This window comes from Apodemus sylvaticus, chromosome 11 (assembly GCF_947179515.1).
Source record: "Apodemus sylvaticus chromosome 11, mApoSyl1.1, whole genome shotgun sequence".
NCBI classification, from domain to species: Eukaryota; Metazoa; Chordata; class Mammalia; order Rodentia; family Muridae; genus Apodemus; species Apodemus sylvaticus.
In genome coordinates this window covers 3245907-3267487 of record NC_067482.1, presented here as the reverse complement: position 1 = coordinate 3267487, position 21581 = coordinate 3245907, and the positions used below count along the sequence as shown (strand labels likewise).

At 40.4% G+C, this 21581-nt stretch overlaps 1 protein-coding gene across 12 annotated transcripts in view; it reads right to left on the bottom strand.

The window, feature by feature from the left end:
- The window catches only part of Znf644 (zinc finger protein 644), an 83673-nt gene that overhangs the window by 10534 nt on the left and 51558 nt on the right, over positions 1 to 21581 (bottom strand). For 10 of the 12 annotated variants that reach the window (XM_052198045.1, XM_052198042.1, XM_052198048.1 and 7 more), the window contains 2 exons: positions 7229 to 10233; positions 6451 to 7056 (listed from right to left, as the gene is read on the bottom strand). In XM_052198045.1, the coding sequence (XP_052054005.1) occupies positions 6451 to 7056; positions 7229 to 10202 (3580 nt within the window). In that variant the 5' untranslated portion in view covers positions 10203 to 10233. The remainder of the gene's footprint in view (positions 1 to 6450; positions 7057 to 7228; positions 10234 to 21581) is intronic. The other 2 variants (XM_052198039.1, XM_052198050.1) reach the window with 2 other exon arrangements.

Sequence of the window (21581 nt, the reverse complement as noted above, 5' to 3'; positions counted from 1 at the left end):
AGAACACAATCAAACAGAATTAAACTCGAACCGGAAACAAGCAAAATCAGGCATCATAAAACTAAATTTCATCTGTGGCCACCTGTGTGAGTGGCTATTTACAGACACCCTGCCCACCCTGAGCCGCATCTCCAGCTCACTCTCCTAACAGACACACTCACTGCCCCACTTTGCATTCCTATTGTCATTACTCTAATGGCTCATGTATTAAAATTACTCTTAATTTAAGTCTTAAAATGAACTTCTCCGTCTAACCAAATATTTTATTCAAAAAATAGTTTACAAAGCATCACAAAAGTCCTTTTAAGAAGGAATTAAACGGGATTTTGAGCTTGGCATGGTGGTACATGCTTTTAATCCTAGTACTCAGGAGGCAGAGGCACACAATCTCGAGTTATAGCTGCCTGGTCTACAGAATGCGTTCTAGGAGGAGAACTGCATAGAGAGTCCAAAGACACAAAGATTTTGCTTCATTACAAAGTAAGTTCCAGCATTGAATTATTCCCATGTCTTCTACTTGACTTACTTCACCATCTAACTTATTTAATTCCTTACCTCTTGCCTCCCAGGATTCTTAATAAACATTTCATTTTCCCACAACATCCCCTCCTTTTTCAAGTATGATTCCTTTCCTCTTTAGACCCTAATTTTCTGTTCCAACCAGCTAAGGTTGAGGTTCAAATCAAACGACACATGCTGGGATGGGGTGTAGCTCCTTTTTGACACATTTTTTTAGCATACCAAAAAAAAAAAAAAAAAAAAACAACCAAAACCCCAATGGGTTAAAATCCCAGCATTTACAGAGCCAGTGACCACAAACCCCTCCATGGGGCAACCCTGCCTGCCTGTCAGAACCTCGCTAGTCCTGCTCAAGCGCACCAGGCATCCTTCTTCCATCTCCCTCTACACTGCACAGCGAGGAGCTCACGCACACACTTGCCCATCTGTCTTCTTATCACAGTCATGTCCACGTGTTTGTTTCCACTACATAAAACACTCAACCTGCCTCTGTACGCTCAGCACAATGCTTGAGCCACAGCAGGAACTGCAGGCCTGCTAATCAGTGTTACCTGCCAAGAATCTCTGGGTGCCTTTGCTGGCACAATAAAACAATTACTGTATCCCCTTTTAGGCTAGTCTAAAAGGGATAAGGTTACATTTACCCATCCATTTTACAGGGCAGAAGTAACATTAAAAAAACAAACAAACAAACAACCTTGGCACTAAAGAACTAATCTTAGAAAATGTACTCAACCAGAACAATTCATTATGTTGCCCAAGTCTGAATAAATGACACATTACTGCCACATAAACACAGATTATGTTCTTATTCCTTATACTGGGTGAGTTGTACTGAGACAAATTAGAGCTAAGATATGGATACTGTCTCACGGATAGTTTTTAAAAGTAAGTTTGACTACACTGTGTGATCCTTTTTTGTGTGTATGGAGTACATGTGCATGTTCATTTTCGTGCAGGTGTTTAACAAACAAGGGGACAGAGAGCAGGGAAGCAGGGACAGGCATGTGCCCCTCACTCCTGATCTGCTCAGAAGGTAGCCTGCCTAAGCAGGCACCAGAACTGCTGAGGGGTGAGGTGGACAGCACCAAGCTGTGTGCTAACCTTAAGCAGTTTTCATTTGAGGTGACTGCTGCTGATGTCCCATGCTTAAGCTCTGATGGCAAATACTTCTTATTCATTTCAACGCCAGCCAGTCAAGAAGAATTACTGCGGCATCTGGCTTTGAGTTTAAACTCTGATCGCCACTGTTTATAGTCCAGTGGCTGCACAGCTTTCGGCACTCCAGGAATGGAAGACATCTGTGAATGCACATGGGGAGCCCGAGGCTGAGGCTGGGTGTTTCCTAAGCTGGGTCTTCACCTTAGTTACCTGTTTACTCTGAGATGTTCTCTCACTGAGCCGGAAGCCTGCAGTTTCAACTGCACAGGGTGGCCAGCATCTCTCTGCTTCCCACGCCGGGATTGCAGGTGTTGCCACGCTCAACTCATGTACTTGGACACCACAATACAATTTCTGATCCTTACATATGCAGAAAGCACTTGAAGCACTGAGCCACCTTCCCAGCCCCTACTGAAGCTTTTTCTTCAAGACTGGACCACACAAGTAAAACTATTCATGAAGGAAAGCTGAACTAGGAGGAAACACACTAGTCTAGTCTTAGAGGCTTTGTTCCTACCATTTTTCTTTTTCATTGTTCCAACTGTGTGATGTACTTATATGGAGGTATGGTTTATAAATGAATTATCTATCTGTCTATCTACTATCTATCTATCTATCTATCTATCATCTATCAATCAATCAATCATCTACCATCTATCAATCATCTAGCATCTATCAATCATCTAGCATCTATCAATCTATCTAATTTGTATAAGGCTAAGCCTGCTACTCATGTGAACCAATGAGTCCCTTATAATAATCTAGAGCCCTCTAGGGCCCCTGTGATACAGATACTGGGAAATATATAGGCATGTGGAATTTATAGATACTAATAGGAGTCTTGTCTGGGAAACAAAAACATTAATAATGCTGAATGAAAATGTCTTAGGTTGGCATGGGAAAGCCGGAAGCTAACTTGAGACTGGGACACTTTATTTCAGAGTGTTAAGGAAGGGAAGTGGCGGGAGAGCAGCACCACAGATGGTCTTCACAGTGGTGTTCTTCCTTCTTTATGCCTACAGACAGCACACACCTCATTTCCTAGCACTTATGACTTGGCAGTTAGTATTTAACTGCAATGTCTTCTTCTTCCTTGATGGCCTAGACTTTACCCAGTTCATTTTATGTTCTTTTCTTTATGTTAATGAAGGGTTTTGATTTTTGTTTTCATGAAAGGTAATATTAATTACCAGTGCCTTAAACTACTATTGTTTTTTGAAAAGTTTTAAGATGAGACAAAAGTATTTTTTAATGAAGCAACAGTCAAGTGGAGGAACACTTCACCCATTAAATATCAGAACAGAGAACATTGCTAAGTGCTCAGTGAGACACACTCAGAAGCCCTCCAAAGGCTAATGCAGGCCTAGGCAATTTCCTGGGCTCCTGCTGTCTCTAATTAGACTCACTAGAATGCTCCCCACTTTAAACCCACTTTCATTTTAGAATTATCCAACAGAAATCTAAGAATACAGAATAGTAACCAGGGGAGAAAAGCCAAGGTCAGGCAGTCTTGGCTTGAGCTCTAGCTTGGCTATGCAGTACTTCTCCAAATGACCGAAATCCAGAGCACAACTTGCTTACACAATGGGAAGCCTAGACCCGCATCTCACAGCACTGTCCCTAAGTGCCACGCTGTGGGGAGCAGAGCATGGTGCTCACGGCACTCACTTGCCCGTTCAGCAGCTTCTTTTGCTGCCACCTGTCTGTCGTCTTCCATGTCTACAACCGCAAGCCTATCACACACAGGTAAAAGAAACTTAAAACCCAGAGTCAGAGCTCTATGCTAGTAAACTAAAACTGTTTCCTCCTCTTTATATAAATGGTGTCCCTGTCAACTGTATCCCAATCCAAGAGACAAAGTGAAGAAGCAGAAGAGTGAGCCCAGTATGAACAGTGTTTCTTTGTCAGCAAAGTCACAGTAGATATAAGCTGTAGGCATGAGGAAGAACATAAAGGCCAGGAAAACAAGCACTCGAGAAACAATGACTTCAAAGGAGCAAGAGAAATAAAAATATTACAAAGAGGATTTTAACAACAATTAAAAAAAGATTTGTGCAGTTCTATTTAGAAAAAGAAGTTTAAGATTCGCAAGAAATGGGATTCAGTAAAGCAGGCAGCTTGAAAGAGGCAAATCAAAGAGCAGAGCATTTGCAAGGTGTCAGAAGCATAGTATATGAGTAAGCTGACAAACATCCACAAAAGACATTATCTGCAAAACTGGATTAGCCAACCAAAGTAACACAGAAATGTGTGCGTCGGCATGCATGCTGAGGGCTAGGTTTATTAATCCTAAATATAGGTAAGGGGCATTAAAATTCTACACAGTGGTCAAAGGGAGTGTTATTGAGACACATCCCCCTGAAGATTCAGTTTTACAGACTAATAAATCCTTCTATATATCTGAGGTTTTACTGTGACCTTTTCCAAAGCAGCATTACTGGAATCTTTTTCATGTTTGTTAACCAACGAGGTGACTTTACTAGAAAATCTACTCATAGAAAAGTAAATTTAAAAATCAAAAATAGTATACTTTTTAAAAGAGTAGCATACAGACTGAAAAGCTCACCTCAAATGGGCTATTTTCCCCCAAATCAACTCTACCAGATGGAAATAATCATTTATTGAAATCCTATCTAATAGTTTACAAGTTGCTGAAATGTAATGTGTATTCAATTGCTGCTTACCAAAAGGATCTAAGGAGCTAAGGATCTCATCTAACTTACTGGCACCACTGTGGTGGTTAAAAGGGAGAAAGAAAGAGAGAGCACTGTATCCAACAGATTTGCTGTGAGATCTGTTCAGACACACCTGTACCAGTCAAAAGCCCAGCACTCTTCCTTCGTGCACAAGCGCATTAAGTGGCTGGACAGGCCAACAGCACTTGTAAACGTCAGATTGCAATGCACACATATAAGCTTCACAGGCATGCCTGTCATTCCAAAGAAAACTATGATCCAGTTCTCACTTCAAAAGGGGAAATTTTTCTTAGCTCAGTGTGTGTAGAAAAGTACCTTAATAAGATGGCTTCTGATGGCTCACTGAGTTAGCTTAGCTTAAACTAAGGGAAGGGAGTTCACTCTTAGCAGCCTGCAGCAGCTGGTATGTAGAGCCAGCCTGTGCTCCTTGGGAAAGTGCAAGGGTGTGGGCTGGGCCTCCAAGCTCCTCTGGGGTGAACCTATCATCATCTCCTTGCAGAGTTCTGTGTTACACAGATCCTTTCTTATCTTGTGATAAGAAATCCAGTCTTGTGATTTGAATAGCACAGTTCTGTTGGGAAGGTTCAAAGCATTTTACCAATAAAAAGAATTAAAAAGTCTAGTTGAGAAAGTGGTAATTAAAGTGTTTTACCCACAAAATCTTAAACGGCTTGATTCTAAGTGAGGCTCTGTGGCGAAGGCTGGAGAGGAGGTGGTGACACCACGAAGCAGCTGCTAGACACGGTGCTCCACTCAGGGCGTCTTACACTCATTACTCCGAATGCGCCATCAATAATGAAAGCTAATGATTTCAAGGGTTTTTTTGCTAAAATCTTTGCGCTAAATAAATGATCAACAAGCCAATACCAGGAAAGGAAACATGTAGAAAAATAAACTCTAAACTTTTCAGACAACCCTCACTCCCCCAAAACATTTCAATGGGTGTCTCAACAGTATTATGATGGCCACAAGAAACACTGTATCACGATCAACACAGCCAACATAATCACTAAACTTTATCCTTCTCAAAAAGAAAAAAAGACAACTACTAACTTCAAAAGACCCTTTATGTGGAAGAGAGCACCCTACTACCCAGAATCCTACATCAGAGAAAGCATTTTTTCAGACTACTAACATTTCCCCAAATCAAAATGGCAATACAAGTATTGAGATATTCGGTGCTGGCCAAGAAGCGAACAAGAATTACAGTAATTTGATTCTTTATTAACACACTGACCGATTTCTACTTGGCTAAGAACACAGTCAACATGGGCTCACATACATAAATTCTCAACATTCTTAACCTCAAAACAAACAAACAAACAAACAAACATACAAAGGAACCCAAACACCCTTCTAGTGTTCGAGTATAAACCAGACCTAGGAATAATTCTTTACCTGCCATGTCTTTCCCAATATATTCAAAATCCTTCAACACAAAGCAGTAGCACTGAGCCAAGCACCTGCTCCACTGCATTAGAGCACAACCATGAACCTCAGAAGGCCAAGCCAACAATTGTACTCACTACAGTCCTCTAAAGTCACACAACACAACAAGGCTTCAGGGAGGAGTCTCTTGCTTGGGTTAATAGTATCACATGACAGGCAGCATTCTTTGGTCTAAAGCTGTTCTGTGCTGCCTTGCATTAGCTAAGCAGAGGGACACCAGCAGCTCAGTCCTGAATGCATCACTTGGCAGCACAGGCAGAAACACGTCAGAGGTCTTCCAGTAATACTGCTGTGCCACTAAACACGAGCCTCCCACATATACCACAGCAGTGCTGAGTTTTACAGGTCATTTGGCTTGGGGTAGGGTTAGGGGTGGTGGTGTGTGTGAGTGTGTGTGTGTGTGTGTGTGTGTGTGTGTTGCTTTTGTTCTCAACTTACATTCAGACCAAGACTGAGGCAGAGGCTCAGTGCTGCTGGGCATCCATCCTCTGAGGAGCCACAGCAGAGCCAGCGTGCCCTGCAGTGCAGCAGTTTGAACAGGAAGATGCTCAGAAGGCACGTCACGCGGATGCTCACCTCACAAAGCACAACTCAATGGTCTTGAAAGACTCACAAGCATCCTTACCTGAGTTCATAGTCAAGTCCATTTTTTGTGGCTGATAGATCAACGGACTGTCTTCATTTAATGGAAGAACACATTTCTGAACAAATCTCTTTCTTGCTGTCTGGTTATGGATCTTGTGAGGAGAAATAGCAGAATTCCTTTCTTCGCCTAGCCTTCTACTTTTAAGAAGTTCTATCAGTGTAAGAGACTGATTCTTTTTCCCACTGGGCAGTTCAGGCTTTGTTTCGTCACACTCACTTAAGAAATTCAGCCCTTCTTCCTCTGATGCAGACACTGAGAGAGCCTCTGTCTTTAGGCCATTGTGGTATTCATCAAGAGGTAAGACATTGTGAGATAGGAAGTCATCGCCTGAGGAGAGTTTCTGAGCTACAAACGGTCTGGGGATAATGCGGCGACTGTTCAGCGCCTTCAGGATCTTTTCATACTTCTCTTCGTTTTGCATCATCTCATTCAGAACACAGATTGGAGATTTGTGAGCATCCCATTTAGTTTTCCCAAGTCTTTTCAGATGGCCTCTGACATGATTTGATAACCCAATCTTTGTGTCAAACCAACCACCACAGAGCTGACAAGTATGTTCGGAAGTAGTTTCAGACTTCTCTATAGCTAAAAAAAGATTTTTAAGAGTAGTATCAGACTCTTACAAATCACTGTAAATGAATAAACTCATAAACGGAAATTATGTGATTCTAAAAAGGACCAAACTCAAACACAATTTTCAACTCCTCTGAACCTGAACAGATTTCTTAGGCCCCAACTCTCTGCACAGTGAACTTACCTTTTCTAACTCGTTTCACAGGCGCCCCTGTGCCAGTTCTTTTGAAATGCTGCATCTTGTCACTTGTGGCTATTTGTTCTGGGGATACAACATGACGGGCTTCATAGCTCAATCCTGCTCTGTGAAGATGTCCTCGGACATGATTTGACAGCCCAACACCTGTTTCAAATGTTGCTGGGCAATAAGGACACGACTTCTTCTCAAGAGACAAATCACTCCAATGAAAAACAGAACTGTGCTTCGACAAAGGCGTCTCTGCATTTTCCAAATGCTGAGGATCATGTATATCCTGTAAGAAGCTGTTAGTGCCACCGTCTTCATAATATTCAAAGTAGAAGCCATCATTCTGATCGTAACTCAGGGCAGCACTGTCTCCAGGGCCTTGGCCTTCTATCTTGCTTTTAAATAGAGGCAATAAGTTTACATGTTCTTGACTAAGGTCACTGTAGGCTTCATCTTCCATAGCCTGTGTAGTGTAGTCACCTAGCTCGACATTATCCCAGGAACTGTCATCTTCTGTTTCGTAACTATCTTTCTTATCAGAATGAAGTTTTTGCAAAACAACAACAGTCATTTTGTGCAGAAAGTCAGGATAGCTATCCAAGTCCTCTCCACCAGAGCTTTCCTTCTTTGAAGCCTTAACTACTCTTTTTACAGCTACACGCTTGTGGTCTTTGTTTTCTGGCCTTTCGGTGTCTGGGTTATGAGGGTCTGAAATAAAATTATTATGAGAATTACTTGATGAAAATAGATGTAAAGAGTTTAATGAATTAACCTCTTTTTTAAAAGGAAGTGGGTATGAGTCACCTGATTTTCTGATCATCCGGTAGTTGTCATACTTGTGTCTATATAAATAACTGTTGTCTGCCTTGGTGTTAGGTTTTTCTCTTGGGGCCTGATGGAAATACTTTGGTTTTTGGTCAGTAACGTTCTTGTGAGGAGACTTGTTTTGATTGCATGCATTTACCCCAGATTGGGCCATGCTTTTCCGGGCTTTTTGTACTCTATGTGGCCGCTTATGAAATTTTGAAAAATTGCTTGACTGTGAGCTCGATCCAAACATTCGCTTAGCATCCTGTTTTAAAGCAGAGTTCTTTGGAAATGTGCCTGACTGCTGTTTAGCTAATGACTTGGTGCTATCGACATCTACAGACTCCTCAAGGCTGTCACTTTTTCTTTTGTCAAGTCCAAGAGGATTACCCAAGGAATCAACACACGATGGGGAATGCAAGCGCTCCATGTGCTTCTTCAGAATGCTCCTGGCTGACGTGGTGAAGGGACACACCTTACACAGGAATGGAGCAGGCTTTTTGGACATGACAGAGTCTTTCATCGGAGTCTTCTTTTGTGTTTTTCTCTGGGTTGCCTCTGAGCTGACGATGGGACACTTCACCGCAGCTCCATGGGCGACGCCCCGATGGCATTCTAGCTCGCTCTCCGTCACCGCCATGAAGTTACACTCCTCACAACAGTAGTACCTCTTGTCCTTCTCGTGGGTTTTCGCATGCTGCACAAACGTCTTAGGACAATTGGTACCAAACACACACTGTGGGCACTGCAGCCTTGCACTTCTACCCTCATCTTGGAGCTCTTTCAATTCACGAATTTCTTCCATCAGCTTCTGCCGTCGTTCTTGGTGAATGATCATATGTTTAAGCAGTGAGTTACGATCTCGAAATGTCCGTCCACATTCTCTACAAGCATATGGCCTGGGGACGTTAAGGTGGCGAAAGTGACTATTCCCATCTAAATGATACATCATGTGCCTGTGGAGATGCTTTTTCTCCCTAAAATTCACATTGCACTTTGTACAGGGGTAGAATGATGGCTCTTCAGTGCTGAAAGCAACAGGTGACTCAGAATCACTCTCTTCACATTTCTTTTTTAAGTTATTTGAAATTAAAGTGCGAGTATGAACAGGGGAATTATCTTCTCCACATTTATCTGAGTTATAAACTAGATGCTGAAAAGTGTCCACAGACTCCAAGTCTCCATCAGCTGACTTGGGCTGCACTTTTGATAATGTGTAGTTCTGTGAGTCTATTGCTTGTATCTCCTCATTTTGCCCTAGAAAGTCAACCTGTAGAATTTGTGATTTCCCGGGTGCACGGCCTGAGTCACTGTAGCAGTCCTCTGTGTAGCGTGTGATCTGGCTCACATCCATTTTTCTCTTTCTCTTTTTTTCTAGACCTACTACTTTAGAATGAGCGAGGGGTTTCTCCACTGTCTCTTCACTAGTCATAAGAAACTGAATAAACTCTTTTTGGGGATCCCAGTTTGTATCATTTTCTGACCTAAATTCGTCTGTACCTGAGGAAATCACTGCTAACTCACCAACGCAGTCGTCTCTGACCACTGTGTCATCGTCACCCTGCCCCACCTCTGCTTCACCCAGTAAAGTGCTCTCTGACGTCATGCTATTCCCTACTGAATTCTGACCATCACAACCAACTAAAGCAGAGGGAGGTACTTTTTTAATGGAATGGGTTGGATTCTTAGTATGCGTTGCATCTGATAACAAAAACAGAACTTGGTGTTGACTGGCTTTTTGTGGTGTAGACAGCTGATGATCAGCTACTGCTTTCAGAGTGGAGCAAGATTCTGCTGTTAGCTGATCCACAGGCTGTCCAGGGGTTAAGGAAACACTGCTGTCATTCATACTGGAAGTCTTTGTTGAGGAGGAGCATGAGACTGGTCCGTTAACAACGGCTCCTGTAGGCAAGGTAAAGTTCTCTCGAGGAACAGCAGGCGTGCTGGCAGGGACGAACAAAGAAGACTGGCCTCCACTTAAGGCTTTTTCTGACTGATCCTCTGACAATTCTTCAGATAAAGTCAATGAACTGTTTTTCTGAAAGGATGTCTGACAATCTTTTGGTTTATGAACTCCACTGTCTTTCTCAGAGATAAAATTGTTGTCATCTTGAAGTTCTCCTTTAGCACCAGTAATATCGGTGTTTATCTTCAAATCATCCATATTGTTGGCAAGATCATTTAACACATTTAGTCTAGAAAATGGAAAACAAAAATTTAGATTTGCATCAAAGAAATGCTATTGGAATGTATGGAAAATTGCAAGTATACATTTTCATTGGTTTATTTTTCTACTCTTTATATATTGAGATATCAATAACTTTATAGGGATTATAAAACACTTCAAAATATGAACCATTTTAAATATATTTTCAAAGCAAATATTGCTATTTCTGCTTTCTAGAAATTATGTATCATACATACACAAACTACCTAAGGAAATGCAGCATACACTTACACACAATATAAATGAATGCATTGCACACTGAAAAACGTTTTAAAAACCATGTGTAATTTTATAATAAAAACAATTCTCTGGCTTGAACAGTTTTCCTAAGGACAGTTACTCTATACAGTAGAAGAACTAGAATTATCAAGTGTTGTAAAGAAGAACTATTTTATCACCTGAAGCCCATTCTTAGAAGAAGGTAACAAAACACTTCAGAGAAAAGGACGTGAGTCAAATATAGTAACTGCAATCAACATCACTGGCTTACTTATCTATAAATAGTAATTTTTACTTCTAAAATTTTTAAAACTGTTTTGTTCAAGATAGTGTTCTGTCAAAATTTTACAAAACTGCCTTATTCTTAAGGTTCAAGTAAGTTATTCTTATTTATAAGTTACTAATATTAAAATCAGTGAAGTTTTATGTTAAAATGTCATACTCTGAGATCCCAAATTCTAGGATTTCTGAAAAGCAATCATACCATTTATAATCTAACAGTAGTGTAGAGGGCTGGAACTTTCTTATGAGATGCTATAGTGTATTTCATACATAATGTAGATCTAATACGGCAACGTGCGTTTGATCGTATATTGAGCTGTGATAAGAAGATGAAGAAGATAACAAAGGAAGCGTGTGTGAGGAAAGGAGCCGAGCGAGGCTGCCGAGGCAATAACCGGTGCACTCGCTCGCTCGCTCGCTCGCTCACTCACTCTTCCACGTGGCTCTTGGGAAAAGTGGACGCTGCACTACAACTGCTTGTCCTTAACTCTTTAAGGGCAGGGGCACGACCTGGTCACCATCATGTTTCGCTGAACCACAAGGCAAAGGTGCGAGCGAGGAGCGTCTGTTGAATAAAGGAGTAAGTACTTAGTACTGAGTAAGTACTGAGTAAGTACGAATGCAACTGCAAAATCAAAGGAAAAGGAAACCCGCTTCCTATCTCCGAGGTCGGAGCACAAGCCACTCTCTCACTCCTGCACACTTCCTGAGGTGTGCCAAGGCCAGATGCAGGCAGACTGGGTTTCTGCTTTGCAGATAAGAAGTATATCCTTCACATTATCTTTGCGTTTTTTTAATTTGTACAGTGAACGATACTATTTTAAGACAACAGGGCTCTAAAATTCAATTCAGAAATTAAGGTATTTTAAATAATTTTCACTTAGAGTACAAGTTTCATGTTTTGTAAAACATTAACTCTAGCACTAAAAGAAAGGATTTGAATAACCGTCTCATTTCATAACTTACAGAAACACAGTCTTCTTTCAACAAAATGCTTAATAAACACATCAAAGATTACAAACAAGTTATCATAAAGATCTTTCCTTGGCATTATTTATACCAACAATCATTATTCCTTCCCTCACACATTTTAGAATTCTGCTTTGAAGCTGGCAAACTTCCACAGTAATAAAAATAGACTTCCAATAAGATCATATTCAATGGTATCACCCCAAAATGGTGCTAATGCAGCACCCAGCAGGAGTCTACATCACAAACACAAGTTAAAAATGGGCAGCACATAAACATGTGTGAGGAAAGAGTGGGCTGAGGCTGTCCTGGTCCCAAAGCCTGGCACTGCAGGCCACGCTCAAGAAAACAGCAAACTGCCTCAGCACTAACAACCTCAAAATGCCGCCATGATGAGTGACAGGTTTTTAACTAGCCTGAAAGACACTTTCTGTTTCTATTTATTATAATCACAGAGGTAGTCAAATATATGCTCAGTCAATTTGAAGCCTGTATTAGCTTTTCTCAACAGGAAGCAACGTTGCTAACGAAGTGGTAAATTCAGTGTTAATGAGTGGCTTCACTGTTACCACCTCAGAGGTAAGGCCTTCCATGTTCTGTGCTCTACCCATCTGTTCTGGTGTTAGAGGTTGAAGGATGAACAGACGCCTTCCATTTAAAGCAACTTCATTGGTGCCCCCTGAACAGCAGGGTGACAAACTAGTAGAATATCATGTTGATTTCAAGGCTGCATCCTTGTTACCAGAATGGCTTAATAAGATCTAACTTCACATTCTGAAGAGAGCAAGCCATTTTGCTCAAAAACATATTAAAAATACATGTGTAAAACATATTTGGTCCACAAAACATATCTAGTAAACAAAGGAAACTAAATCACACTGCTGAAACATGAAATTAGGTCTTTACCAGTCAGTTTTTCTTCATGTCCACATAATGAAATGTGACTTAACTATACTAATTCATAGTCTTTTGTACTCAGGAGAAATTACAAGGCTTTCTTAAGCCACTGAAAATAGCGATGTATTTCATCAACCGGAAAACATGCTATAAGAAAGTAGAGTCTGCAAGTTGATGTTTATGAACAGCTAACATTTTTCTGGGTTTAATTTTCCTAATACATTCTGACTATAAAATTCTTCAAGGATTTTATACAAATTTCAGGGCACAATGAAAAAAACAGCATCATTACATTCTAAAGAGTCTGTATCATTACATTATGAAAAAAATCTATAATTTTCATCTACTTCCTTAGATTAAAAGAAGACTGTGTTCATCCAGATAAAAAAGCATTTGACTTACAAACCAACTAACACTTTTTCGAACAGTTTTCAACTACTTCTATATGGACAGGCACATATAGCTGAGGCACTGACGCCAGTTTGTTGCTGTAACAAGAGAAACATACTTGTAGCTAAGTACTACTCACTGAGTTTAAGGATGCTGACCAGGGCTACAGAGAGCTCAGCAAGCTTTATTCCAGAGACAAGTCAATGCAATCCGACCCCCAGCACCCAAATGGCAGCTTACAACTATCTGTACCTCCAGTCCCAAGGGATCCAATGTACTCACAGAGACACATGCAAGCAAAACCCAAAGTACATAAAATAAAAATAAATCATTTAAAATATATTTAAAAAATAAATATAAAGGAAACTAACAAACCTAAAACATACTATAATGGTATAATGTTTAAAAGATTTCAATGTTTAAGATAACCTGATTTTGATTAATTCAAAGTACCACTTAAGATTCTTTAAAATACTGTTTAGATAGCACTACTAAAATCCTTCTATAGTCATATAATCACAGAATCTTCCTCTTAACTGAATTTAAACATGTTCTTTAAAAAATGCATACTTTTTTGAAAGCTGCAAATGGGGGTTTAAAATCTACATAAAGCGCACTTCAGCTTCTAGAAGCATAATGAGTTCTGCAGCTATAGCTGCCTCTAGTCATTCGCAGTGAGCACTGCACGGCACAGAGGTCAGGTCTGTCTTCAGGATGACAGATCATCACTTACACGCCTCCAGCTAGTCTTATTGTCTCAGAAATCTCAAACATCAGTATTTTTGCAAACTATCAGCACTTGCTATAACACCCTCACTACACTGCATCTTGAGGTTACTACAGAAGAAATGAGGTGATAATTGCATATTAACATAATTATTCTGTAATCCCTCTGAGCAAGCTTCCTAGGTCACTCAGTAATTCAGATTAGATACAACCTTCTTGTCATCAAATCTATGCTGTCCACTTTCTGTTCATGAATAATTCTTTTTTAATAAAAAGTTATCTTAATTTCATTCTTTTATGTACATTATTAATTGTATTTATTGCAAGTAGGTTAACATTTTGTGGGTACTTATTACATAATGCCAACCTTTGTTATATAGTACAATTTCACATAAAATGTAGTATAATTTTGCCCTCATTCTCAGTTAGTTCATTAGTAACTGTATTACACAGCTATAAATAAATTATAATGTTGCCCACTAGCTGAGCTCTAGTCAGGTTTTCCCAAACCCTATATTCATTTACAATATCCTTAGAACACATGACAACTTCAGCTAGTAAGGTATAAGACTGGGTCAAAGAGAGAAAACCATTCACAAACTGTCATCTTAACTGCAAAAAAAACCCCAATAAACTACATTAAAATCACTACATTTAAATACTTTTAGTATTTAAGCCTATAAGTACTATACACAATGCAAGAACATACAAACCTAATTCTCACCCAGATTCTACTAGAAGATAAAGATTTTACATAATTATATCAACCGAGTAGTATCTTAATGTGGATGGGGGTGTCACAGAGACTAGAAATACTAGTCAAAAATAACAAACAACTTAGAAAAATAGAGGCTAACACTAACCACCATGCCATATAACAGAACAAAGAAGCAGTTAGTATGCTCAGCTTCACAACCCACAGGGTCAATACTCTATAAACTATTGAAAGCTTGTCACAGAAAGCAGAACATGTAGTTAATATGTTTAGATTATAAGGGTAGAATTTCACCTTAAACTTAAGAAAACCCTTGATACAGAAGACGGCTGTCTCATCTAACAACCAACTCGAATAGCTCAGCAGGTAGCTATTTGCCAGAAACACTCAAGAACAGAACTAGAGGTTGAGATCAAGTAAGATGACTTGGAACGAAGGTCCTTTCTAAAATGTACGATACATGTTAATTTAATTGCATCACTAACCAGCAACACTATTTGAAACTAAGGGGAGAATTTAATTATAGGATCTTAAATGCTCTCTAATCTCAAGACTATTGAAAACAATCTATTTTTTCTTTTTTTTCTTTTTCTTTCTCTTTTTTTAATCTTTATTTTTATTTTTTATTTATTTTTTATTTTTTTATTTTTTTTGAGACAGGGTTTCTCTGTGTAGCCCTGGATGTCCTGGAACTCACTCTGTAGACCAGGCTGGCCTCGAACTCAGAAATCCGCCTGCCCGTGCCTCCCAAGTGCTGGGATTAAAGGCGTGCACCACCATTGCCTGGCAAAGACAATCTTTTAATAACAACTGTAACACATTGCTATGATGACCCTCAGGCAATGAGAACGCGGTGCTAAGTGAGGAACACAAGAGAACCACAGAACTATCTGCCTCTGACCACCAAAACGTTTAAGAATCCAAAGGCCAAACAGCAAACCCATATAGAAAACTACAAAAATGTAGCAGGCATGCTGGGGCACAGCATGAAACCGACAAATACTGTACAAAGGCAAATTCGACAGACTCTTGCTTTCATAAAAAAAAAGCTCAAGGTGAGACTTCAGGTGTGTATCTATCTCTGTGCTGTTCATGGCACACATGTGCAGGTGACAGACCTCACAGGAGTCATACCTGTCCTTCCACCATGTGAGCCTTTTAGCTGGTAGCAAGCACCTTATTCACTGAGCTACCAAACTAACTCCTTTCCTACAGTTATCTTACTATGTCCTGGTCTTAGACTCAGAAATCAGAAAGTTAGCAGTACTATATGTAGTAGGAAATGCCCATCTGGTCTGCACATCTGACCAAGAACTCACTGCTAGGGGAGGTCCTAACTATTGTCGTTTTGCTAGATGGACACAGTATCAAACTGTCTTCTCAGCAGCCCAGATTAGAGCAGACCTCAGAGCCAACCAGAGAAGCTTCTGTGTGCAATGGATGAGGTTAGCCTGCACACTCAGCCACGCACAACGCCTGCTCCACCCCGCAGCCCTGCCCAGTTAGGACCGCTGCACTCATCACCTCTCAGCAGCTGGCTGCCTGAGCACAGCCAGTACAGGACAGTCAAGCAGCACTGGAGTGGAGGGGCTCTTGACAGAAGATGGCTTCCGTGAGGACAGTCAAGTTTTCTTTCCGTAGGTGGCCTCTGGTGGGTGGATTCAGTAAACACATGGCCTCACACTCTTGAATATATAAGCAGCACAAAGCAAACTCAGTAAGGGCAGCTAGAGGAGGTGGGAGGGGGAGGTGACTGTGAGCAAGACACAGTACACACCTGTATGACATCAAATGACTAATAAAAACATTTTGTAAATTTAAAAATCCTAAAGGTTTTTATAGAAATGTTCCCCTTTTAACTCATCGTTAATTCACATAAAAATTTAAAAAGTCCCTAAATAGCAAAACTAGAATTAAAAGAGACAAGGCAAGTCATGCTGATTTCCTGCTGCTGCGAAGCTACAGTAGTTAAGTGGCGGTGGTAGAGAGGCAGGGATACAGACTGATGGGGTCTATTTCAGAGCCAGAAACCAATCAATCTATCAGTCATCCATGGCAAACTAACTTTCCAGACTCTGTGAGTCTGAGGCCAGCCTGGTCTACACAGTGAGTTTTAGGCCAACAGGGATATTCAGTGAGCCCGTGTCTCTAAAAACAAAAAGAAAAAACAAGCAAACAAAAAAGCAATCTGAATGTAAAGCCAAATTCTCAAGACTCCTAGAAGATGGCATCAAATATGGGTTCTCTGGCATCAAAAGCACAGGTGGGGCGAAAACTAATATGGACTTTATCAAAACAAAGGACCTATGTAGGTCATAGTGGTGCTCACCTTTAATTCCAACACTTAGAAGGCAGAGGCAGACAGATTTGAATTCAAGGCTAGCCTGGGCTACAGAGCAAGTTCCAGGACAGCTATGCAGAGAAACTCTGTCTTGAATGACTGAATAAATGAATGAATAAATGAATGAATAAATGAATGAAAGGCCTGTTTATCAAAGGGCATTATTTAAATGTATTAGATAAATGTTAAATAGTCAAGATATATAAACAGGTCAACAAGGGAGACGACCGACAGAATTGATCAAATTGTCTGTTTAAAGAAGATCTACAAATAGCCAGCAGGCCAATGAATGCTTCATTTTATGGTCCTTGAGGAAATAAAAATCAACACCTCAAAAAGATAAATTCTTCATACCAAAGATTCTTAGCTTTAACAAACAATATACTAGAAACAACCAGCACAGAGACAAACGTGAGTCAGAGTCTCTCACACACGGATGATGAGAAAGTGAAGTGCCCATCTGCAGCCAACAGTCAGGTTCCGACAGGGCTAAATGCAAGCACACGATCCAGCTGTTCAACATCTAGATAACATATAATCTCAGCACAAGTGAGAACTTGTGTTCAGGGAGATTTGTTTTCCAGTAGGCAGTAAACCTGGAGCCAGTGCTCAGCAGTCCATATCCCACAAAGTTGCCTGCACTGGACTACTTCAGCTCACTTGGAAGTCCAGGAAGGTCTTTAGCTTGCAATCCAAACTTCAGCCTCAAAAGTAGCTAACAGCGGTGAGCCTGGCTCACAGGGAAACCTTACAGTGAAATATGTACAGCTTGTATTCACAAAAGCCAAAAGATACAATAGAATGCTATTCAACCACAACTAAGTAGCTAATCATAAAAGGTCATCAGAGACAGAAGTACCACACCAAGTGAAGATGGAAGGGAGACCTGTGAATGGTCATATAATAGGCTGTGTATTTTATGGAGTGTCCAAATGACTCGGGCCTATGCAAGCTGGTGATTGCCTCCTAATGCAAATATACCAGACATCAAAGAGCTATCACTAAAAATTGTTAACTGTATGTCATGTGAATTATTTCAACTTTTAAAGAGGTCAGGAGGTGGTGGTGCACGCCTCTAATCCCAGCACTTGGGAGGCAGAGGCAGAGGCAGGCTGCTTTCTGAGTTCAAGGCCAGCCTGGTCTATAGCGTGAGTTCCAGGACAGCCAGAGCTATAAAGAGACACCCTATGGGGGTGGGGGGGACAAATCAACTTTTAAAGAGAACAATCATAAAATAGCGTACATTCTGTCAATACCTAATGATGTAGAAGACATTTTTGCTTCCTAGATCTCTCCAAAACCCCATGAGACATAATGGGTTCTTTGTGATGCTAAATTAACAAAGTGTCCTGCAGTGCATGGTCTTTCTAGGTGGAATAAGGGGAAAACTTTTTCAGTTGTGCTGTGCCAGGTCTCCCTGGCTGAAGAGCGAGCGACAACAGCAGCAACAGAAGGCAGGACAAAGGACTAGCGTCCCAGTGCCAGTAATGCCAGCAACAGCAGAGGCAGTGGGCAGAGAGCTCAGGGGCAAAGCGTCTCCTCAGTTCATGTCACACAACAGCATTGGGAGGCCAGCATGAAGAGATAATTAAGCTGTGAGGAGAATTGTCTTGGGATTCAGAAGGGGAAGATTCTGCTCTTCCTATTGCCCGAATGATGCTTCAGTGCACTCCAAGAAGGCACTCAACAGGAGCAAGCAACCTCGGTTTTGGCCTTCCTAGTCTATGTTGCCAAAGAGACCTCTGTTCATCATAAATGAACCAATCTGTGGTATTCTGTTACAGCAGCACAAAAGCTGGATAAAGGAAAGACCACGGAATTAAATGTGACTATAACCCAAAACTGAGTAAAAGAGGGGAGGAACACAAGTGGTATTCAAGGATTCTAGATCTCTGCATTCTCTAAAAAGATTAAAATGACTTAATTAAATTAAAATCTTACAGGCAAGAATTCAATAGTAATGCTCAAGGGTAAGTCTCAAAAGTGTGCTCTGAGAACCACTGGGGATCCCCGAGGCTCTGCACAGGAGTCCTCAAAATTAAAGCAATTTTCATACTAACACCTTCCTCGCCTTTTTACTCTCCTTCTCTCCTAAGTGTATAATGGAATTTTCCAGAGGCTGTATGACTTGTGATATTCCAACATAAAAAAGGAGCAGGTATAGGAATACAAAGGTCTTCAATTAAGACAGTTAAAAAATTTCTTAAATATAAAGTAATGGTAGTCTCACTAAATTTCTACTAGAAAGTGGATTTCATAAAACTGCATTACTTATGTGAACATGTCTTAAAATACTATCCTTAGTGTTTATATAGCTTCTGCTCACATTCAATACAATAGCTATCGCTTTCACTTGCCCGGGGAGACACTGGACTGTCTGTCACACTGGGTGAGCAGGGTAAGGGCGGCTATGTTGCTAAGTATCTGTGAGGCACAAATCCCTTGAGATATCTAGCCTGCTCCTAGATAACTGCACTGGGGTGTAGACACTGATAGAACCATTTAGACAAATCAGACCTTAATTAAGGGTCAACAAATAATTTGAGAATCACTGACTTAGAGACAACATTCATAAAAATTGAAAAACTTAAGACCATATCATGAAGATATTGATTCTACTTCACAATAACAAATACATTCAATTTCATAAAATCTAAAATATAACAAACACTGATGGAAGTGCAAACAACAAAAAGAGCTTGTACTTCTTGTATATAAAGACTTATGTGCCATGTAAATCAAGGCACTGTGGCACGGATAGCAGAGTAAGAGGACCACAGATAAAACAAAGAAAGAGAAACAAATCCGTGTGTGTGTGTGTGTGTGTGTGTGTGTGTGTGTATACAATAACCTTATTTATGGCCAAGTAATACATGTCAACAGCAAGTTTTTTTAATACATATAAAATGTATAGTCATATGAAATGGTGACACAGTTTGTAAAAATCAATTATAGCCATAGTAAAGCTACTAGGATAGTTTCCCAACCGTAGTGCCAATGGCATTGGCTAGATGACTGCTCTGTGTACCCTAGATGCTTAGCATGTGGTAGACTGTATGCTCCTGGTAGCATCCCTAACCCAATGTATGGGATGCCACAGTACTCTATCCATTTGCTTGTGAAAGCATTGCCAAATCAGAGGTGTGGGATCAAAGAGGAGAACTGCCTGCAGATGAGAACCACTGTTGTACAAGACTACAGATATCCACATCCTTAGAATAGGAAAGAAACAGAACACAAGATACACTGCCTAGAAAGCAAAATGAAGACCTACTGGACTACACTAAAATGAAGGTCTTTGTTTCACAAGGCAGCAAGACAGCGAAAGTCTGGCCTCAGTAGGCTTTGGGCATGTTTCTGTAATAAGTGTAACAGTTTCTATCTAGAAGTAAACAAGCTCATAAAAGGGGTGGAAGATCCTAATGAGGAGAAAAGAGAAGATTAACTATAACACACACACACATGCACACACGCACGCACGCACCAAGAGGCCTGGAGAAACTGGAGAAACGCGTCAGCAGTCAGGAGCAGACAGTACTCTTGCTCAGTAGGTGCATCTGTCCCCAGCACCCACACAGGTCAGCTGCAGCTATTTTACTAACTCCAGAACATCAATCACCTCTTTTGGCCACCCTGGATACTTGTGCAGTGCCCAGAGTATGAATCTGTGTATGTACTAGAGTACACTAGTGTATAGACTAGAATTGAGGAGATAGAGTGCCCAGCACTGGTGAGGAACTGGGGAGTCACTATAGACAGCTGGCAAGTGTCTGGGAAACAGTTCTTGTGTTATACCCAATCCCAGCCTATACACACCAACAATTCAATAAACACATTACACTCTGCAGCATGTTCAACAGTATATTTCAATCCAAAGGTTCTGTAGTAAAAAAACAAACCACTAATTAAGAAGTAAAAATGGACCATGGCTACACCTGACAAAATTCAGACTTCCCCAACATACTGTTGAGACAAAATACTATATAATTCTATTTCCATGAAAGTTGTCAGGCAAGACAACTCAGAAACAAAAGCCTAGTGACTGGGAAAATAAACATGGAGTGCCCCAGGTTGATGGCATCTATCCTATGACCTGTGGTCATGATGTGATTACTGTGTGGTATCCAATGAGCTGTGTCTAACAGTTTGTGCACAGTATGCACTATGTGCGATACTTTATTGGAGCTGTGCAAGTCTTTTGTTGGGAATAAGTGTGTCTGGAAACACAATTCACTTCACACACTTTATCTATACTCTGTACATGACAAAAATGCATGAAGTATTTTAGAAATAATTGCTGGAGTCCTTAATATGCTGTAGGAAGCTTCATTAATATTTAATTCTGTTTTCCAAATATGCATCCTTGATTACCTAAACATAACTGATTCTTAGCTTCATAAAATATAAAACACTCATCTTGAAAAATACTGCTAATAAAGAAAATGTGGAAGAGCTTTCTAATACTGAAGTTATTTTTTCACATTTAGACTAAGAAAGAGACTAAGGCCGGATCGCCGACAGCAGCTGAACTATTGGAGTTTCTTGGAGAAGACTGCACACTTCCCTACCCATTAAACTAAACCTTGGCGTAGACTTCATATTTTATGGCCTTTTTATAAACCCTACTTTAGGGTACCAGTAATTATCTTATTTACAAATCAGAGTCAAACATGTCAAGTTTCTTATCTTAGTTTCTTCCCTGAATGTAATCCTGTGTAGCAGAGGACAGTTAACACAACAACAATCTAACTCATTTTTAAGCCATGTAGTGCCACCA